We start from the raw sequence: 6137 nt of genomic DNA, 5'->3' as shown, positions 1-6137 counted from the left end.
GCGCCCCCTCCTCGCCCCCCCCCGCACGCGCGCGCGCGCGCGCGCCCCCTCTCGACGTCGCGTACATTAGCCATCTCCCCACTCTCCCCCTAGAGAAGCATGGTGCCAGGGTGTCTTTCCCCTACCACCATCGGTGTGCTGTCTGCAGCGGAGTACCCCTCTTTCTGCTCTGCCCCCCCTATCTTCATCACATTCATGCGTGACACAATCCACGCGCGCGCGTCGGGCGGTGGCGCGCATGTTGTTGATACCCCGCAAGATCAGACGCGTTCTCGCTCTGTGGCAAAGGAAGATTCAGGAGCGGAGGAAGCACCTGGGTTTTCTTTGCCCGCGTTCCCTCCCTCTCTCTGTTTCCCCATCCCCCCCCCCCCCCTCCGGAGTAGGAGGAGCCATCGCCAATGCAGCAAACCAACTCACGGCAGGATACCGCCCCTTTCCCCCTCCTCTGCACTTCCTCCCTTTTTCATATCCCCTTTCTTCCTCCTGCAAATATACCAAACACAAATTCTACGGTCGGTTCGTGTGCGTGTGCGTGTGCGTGTGCGTGTGCGTGTGCGTGTGCGTGTGCGTGTGAAGCACACATAGCCCGGGGGCAGTAGAACGTACCTGGCTGGTGGCCGTCTCTTTTGCCTCTCCTCCCGACCTTTCTTCATGCGGTGTCTGCTCACCTCGGCCGACAGCGAGCATCCTTCGTCGTGACTGTGGCCGCGGGCGTAGTCGTCGCCATCGTCATCGGGATGCACCAGGGACACTTGGGCATCTATGACCCAGGGGGGGGGGGGACACAATCTAGGCGGGGGAGTTTGAAGGAGGGGACAGGGAAAAGGAAGCAGCCCAGGCGCCGAATCCAGCCGGCTCCCTTGGGCCCCAGACCTGGGCTCTGCCCAAGGCCTACGAAGGGGCGTGATCTGCTACCATGTGACCGTCCCTTAATCGAAAAGTATCACGCCACGGCATTTGCACAATAGGATTGTGGGGAAACTATGGGCTACTACAGTACCCACTCCGGCCATGGGGCTCTTTTTGTTTTTTTTTCTCTCTCTCTCTCTCTCTCTCTCTCTCTCTCTCTCTCTGTCTTTGTCATTCGCTTGTGTGTGCAAAAGGGGGTGACGAGATTGTGGTCGACCCTCGCGTCTGGGGTCGTTGAATTTCTTTAGCATGCATGGCCAAAGGAGAACCGGCCAGCAATCAGCGCCAGTCCAAGGGGCCCCCGTGCGCTTCTTCTCGTTGAGCCAAGCAGGCTGCCCCTGACGCTGTTCTTCGCGCTCGCGAGGAGAAAGGTTGATTTTTTTTGCTTGTTACAACTGGCCCCTGGCGGCCGACCAGGCCAATATTCTAATCAAGGGGCCGGTCTTTTTTCCTCGGCTTCATGCAAGTCGATATTTTCTTCAACAGCTCCTGACACTGCACTGTCGCTTGTGATGATTCCTTTACGGAGGCCTCCTCCTGGACCCCCATGGTCTCTCCTGCAACCTTTCCTGGGCGGGTCAGCCTCACCGCCGGGCGAGAAGAGGGCACATGGGCGCCTGCCCCCAGGGGCCCCTGAAACAGGGGCCCCTGAGTCGAGGCAGTTCTCCACTCAAAACAGAGGACCCGCAGACAAGTGCGGGCGGTGGTGGGGCTGGAGGTGGGCGGTCGGGTGGGCTGGTGGGGGCGCGTGAGGAGGGGAGGGGGGACGAGGGGGTAGACCATGCGCCATGGACAGTCTCAGGCCAGTGCCGAGCCCCTGCAAGGAGAAGATGCAGATCGCTTGAGGGGAGGACCCGCCGCTCGCTCGCCTGCTTGGGCAGCGTCCCAATACGAGAGATCTGCCACGATCCCTGCACAGCAGCAGTGCCCCCCCCCCCTCCCCCCCTCGCCGTAGGGTCACGGGCAGCCTGCTCATCCTCACAGGAGTCCCGCAGGATGGGGAGGGGGGGGGGGGGCAGGCCCCACAGGAGCTGCAGATTGGCGTGCCGGGAGCAGAGCCCTCCGCCGCCCCCGCCGCAGGGGAGGGGAGGGGGGGGTATAAAAGAGGCCCAGCAGAGGGACGCTGGAGGGGGGAGAAACAACCTAACCCGGAACCAACTTTTCCTATTCATCCATACGTCTAACTATCACCATGAGCAACCACCCTTCTAAGATCAGCGGCCAGTGGGAGACCGCCAAGGGCGCCGTCAACGAGGCCTACGGCAAGATGGTCGGCAACGAGAGCATCCGCGCCCAGGGCGTGGCCCAGAAGGCCGCTGGCCAGGCTGAGCTCGCCGCCGCCCGCTCCAAGCAAGCCACCGACGCTGCCTGCGACCAGATGGTCGGCACCGCCAAGGAGGCTGCCGGCCGCGCCGCTGGCGACAAGAAGCTCGCCGCCGAGGGCCACCTCCAAGGCATGAAGGGCGACTTCAACCGTGCCACCAACATGTAAGAGGTACAACCTCTGGCATGATGTCGCCTTCTCCCCCTCCCTCCCTCTCGGCGATGAGAGTCGTATTTTCTGGGCGGGCCACCGTAGTTGAGGTGGCTCCCCCCTCCGATGGACGACTCCCCCGGGTGCGAGGGGAGGGGCGTGTTCCCTCCTCCCGCGCCCTGGGATGCCCTGTACGCGCTGTGTGCCCCTCCCCCCTGCACGTGAGAGTGTTTGCCCTCTGAGGTGTCGGCGGCGGACCTGTCCACCCTTAGCATGTTCTGCCCTCTCCCACACACTGGTGGGTATGTGCTTCATTTGCGGGGGGGCCAATAAAAAGCCACATCGGTTGAGAAAAAAAAGAAAGAAAGATTGCTGTTGGGTGCCGCCCTCGTGCTGGTGGTGTGGGACCAGGAAATATCCACCAGCTCGTGTGTGTGTGTGGCCTGACCCCATCATATTCTTGGGGGCAGAGAGGCGGGCAGGGAGAGGAGCGGCTTGTCAAAACAAAAGTGAATCTATTATGTATGCGGTCACACGCGAGAGGGGGGCTGCCTCCCTCGTGGGGGTGTGTGAAAGGGGGGTGGAGGGTAGATGTATGTGTGTTTGGAGAGGGGGGAGGGGGCAGCCCGGGAGATGACGAGGTTTGGGGCAGCAGCAGCAGCAGCAGCAGCAACAGCAGCAGCATCATGGCCGGGACACCGGTCGGCGATTTTCACCCGAGCGGAAGACCGGAGACGCGCGCGGCTCTCCTCCTTAGGCCGTGAAGGCATCCTCGTAGATCTTGGCCACCTCGGCCTGGTGGACCTTGGAGATGCCGGTGGCCGGGCAGCCGAGCGGGGCCCGACCGACGTAGCGAATGCCGGCCGGCTCGCCGGAGCCCGCGTACATGACATCCTCCGAGGCGTACAGGCTGTTAATGCGAGGCTGGACGTAGGTCCACGGGCCCTGGTTCTGGTGCTCCTCCTGGACCCAAACCAGGTTGTTGGAGCAGTTGACCGCGTTGGAGTACTGGTCGAGGGTCTCGCGCAGGGCATCGAACGGGAAGGGCGACAGCTCCTCCACCCGGACGATGGCCACCTTGTCGTCGAGGCCACGGCGGGCGCGCTCGGCAACCAGCTCGTAGTACAGCTTGCCGGAGCAAAGGAGCACGCGCTCGGCCGAGTAGGCGCGACCGTCCGCGAAGGCCGGGTCGGCCAGGACCGGCTTGAAGCCGCCGGAGGCCGGGGTCAGATCCTCCAGAGGGGAGACGGCGGCCGGCAGGCGGAGCAGGGTCTTCGGGGTGGCCAGGACCAGGGGCTTGCGGAAAGAGCGGGCCTGCTGGCGACGCAGGATGTGGAAGTACTGGGCCGGGGTGGTGGGGTTGGCGATGATGACGTTCGGCAGGGGCATGTTGCTTTGGGTGCGGGGGAGCGGGGCGTGTGTGTGCGTGCGTGTGTGTGTGTGTGTGTGAGTATCACCAAAGGGTGAGTGGCGTGCGCCTGGGAGGGGGGGGGGGGGGCGCGCACGGCACAGGAGGTGCGCGGGCGAGAAAGGAGGCGAAGAAAAAAAAAACCCGGCGCCAGGCACACGCACCCGTCAAGCTTGGCGAAGGGCTCATCCGACAGCTGGAGGAAGCGCTCGATGCGAGAGCTCGAGTGCTCCGGGCCGGTGCCATCGTAGCCATGCGGCAGGAGCATGGTCAGGCTGGACTGGCGCAGCCACTTGGTCTCGCTGCAGGTGGTGAAGGTGTCGACCATGACCTGGGCGGTGTTCCAGAAGTCACCGAACTGGGCCTCCCACAGGGTCAGGGTGTTGGGAGTGTCAAGCGAGTGGCCATACTCGAAGCCGAGGACGGCCAGCTCCGACAGCGGGCTGTTGGCCAGCTCGATGCGGCCGACCGGGGCCGGCCCGGCCACACCGGCCTCCTCCAGGGCCGGGAGGAGGGCCGAGTTGAGCGGAACATGGACCTCATCGGAGGTCTGGTCCACGAGCATGGCATGGCGATGGCTGAAGGTGCCACGGCCGACATCCTGGCCGGACAGACGGACAACCTGGCCATCGGCCAGCAGGGTGCCGAAGGCCATGGCCTCGGCGGTGGCCCAGTCAACCGGCTCCCCGGCATCCAGGCGGCGGAGGCGGTTGCGCAGGTGCGTGCGCACCAGGCGATCATGCGGCTGCACGGTGTCCGGCACGGTGACCGAAGCCCGGCCGGCGGCCAGGAGGCGCTCCATCGGCACCCCGGTAACCGGGGCGGTCTCGTGGCTGCGGCAGGCGGGCGAGCGCTCGATGCCGGTCCAGCGACCGGCCAGATCCTCCTTCGGGGGGACATACGACCGGCAGCGATCGAGCGCGGCATCCAGGACGGCCTCATAGGCGGCGCGGCGCTGCTGGAGCTCCTCGGCCGAGGCGTGGCCCTTGGCCAGGATGACATCACGCTCGTACTTGGTGACGACCGACTCGCGAGCGCGCACATCGGCATACATGAGCGGCTGGGTGAAGGCCGGCTCATCGAGCTCATTGTGGCCCCAGCGGCGGAAGCCAATCAGATCCAGGACCACATCACGGCCGAAGGTCTGGCGGTACTCGGTGGCCAGGGTGAATACGGCGCGAACGGCCTCCGGGTCCTCGGCATTCACGTGGATGACCGGGGCGCTGATGGACTTGGCCACATCCGAGGCGTAGCGAGTGGACCGGGCATTGCGGTTCTGCGTGGTGAAGCCCACCTGGTTGTTGACCACCACATGCACCGACCCGTAGGTGGTGTAGTGGGGAATGTTGGCCAGGAGCAGGGTCTCCGGGACGACGCCCTGCCCGGCGAAGGCCGAATCGCCGTGCACCTGCAGGGCCAGCACCGACAGGTCCGGCTGGGCGGAGGTCACCCCCGGGGTGAAGGCCTCCTTCATGGTGAGCTTGGCACGGGCCTTGCCGGTGGTCACCGGGTTGACGGCCTCCAGGTGCGACGGGTTGTGCAGCATGGAAATGTGAGTGGCCGGGGAGCCCTCGCCACCGAAGGCCAGGTCCACGGAGGCGGCAATGTGAGACAGCACATCGCCGGAGGCAATGGCATCCGGGGGCAGCTCGCTCTCGCCGGTGGCCAGCTTGTGGAAGAGGGCCTCGGCCGGGAGGCCCATCAGATCGGTCAGGAGGTTGAGGCGCCCGCGATGGGGCATGCCGAGGACGATGTCCGAGACGCCGGCGCGGTTGGCCGCCTCGAAGATGGCCTCCAGGCCGACATGCATGGACTCGATGCCCTCGCAGCCGTAGCGCTTGACCTGGGCAAAGCGCTTGGTCATGAACTGATCGAAGACCTCGGAGCGCATCATGCGCTCCCACATGCGCATGCTGGTGGCGGCATCGGTGGCCGGGGCGGCGGCCAGGCGCTCCACCGCCGAGGCGAACCACTCGCGCTCGGCCTCGGTCGGCAGGTAGGTGAACTCGTACCCAATGGAGGCGGAGTAGGTGCGGTCCAGGGTGGCGATCAGCTCGGCGACGGTCACCTCGGCCGGCAGGTCGGCCACAATGCCCTCGGTGGAGATGGTGTCCTCCAGGGTCAGGCCGTAGAGGGCCGGGTTGAGCAGGCGCCGGGTCTCCACCGCCTGCGAGTCCTGCTTCTGCCCGGCGGCCGCCGGGGCCAGGGGGTTCAGGGAGGACAGGACATGCCCGTGGGTGCGGTAGGCCTCGACCAGGCGCAGGGCGTTGGCGTACTTGTTGCGGTTGGCCAGGGCGGTGGGGGAGGCTGTGTGGCCGGCATCATGGCGTGTGTGTGTGTGGGGGG

The 6137-nt window shown here is 65.4% G+C and overlaps 3 protein-coding genes across 3 annotated transcripts in view; 2 read left to right on the top strand and 1 right to left on the bottom strand.

Annotated features, from left to right (window-relative positions):
- Positions 1-2101: 2101 nt before the first annotated feature.
- On the top strand, positions 2102-2401 carry H696_02604 (hypothetical protein; the record flags this gene model as incomplete). Its single annotated transcript, XM_009496515.1, has 1 exon — positions 2102-2401. The coding sequence occupies one exon, from the start codon at positions 2102-2104 to the stop codon at positions 2399-2401; it is 300 nt and encodes a 99-aa protein (XP_009494790.1).
- Positions 2402-2567: 166 nt separating this feature from the next.
- H696_02603 (hypothetical protein) lies at positions 2568-3020 on the top strand (the record flags this gene model as incomplete). Its single annotated transcript, XM_009496514.1, has 1 exon — positions 2568-3020. The coding sequence occupies one exon, from the start codon at positions 2568-2570 to the stop codon at positions 3018-3020; it is 453 nt and encodes a 150-aa protein (XP_009494789.1).
- Positions 3021-3043: 23 nt separating this feature from the next.
- The window catches only part of H696_02602 (oxoglutarate dehydrogenase (succinyl-transferring), E1 component), a gene marked incomplete at its 5' end in the record, with an annotated part of 3540 nt that continues 446 nt past the window's right edge, over positions 3044-6137 (bottom strand). Inside the window, 2 exons of the mRNA XM_009496513.1 lie at positions 3044-3776; positions 3956-6098. Coding sequence (XP_009494788.1) covers positions 3137-3776; positions 3956-6098 — 2783 coding nt within the window. The 3' untranslated portion in view covers positions 3044-3136. The remainder of the gene's footprint in view (positions 3777-3955; positions 6099-6137) is intronic.

Source organism: Fonticula alba (genome assembly GCF_000388065.1).
Source record: "Fonticula alba strain ATCC 38817 unplaced genomic scaffold supercont2.4, whole genome shotgun sequence".
NCBI lineage: Eukaryota > Rotosphaerida > Fonticulaceae > Fonticula > Fonticula alba.
This window is presented reverse-complemented; position numbering and strand designations above follow the sequence as displayed.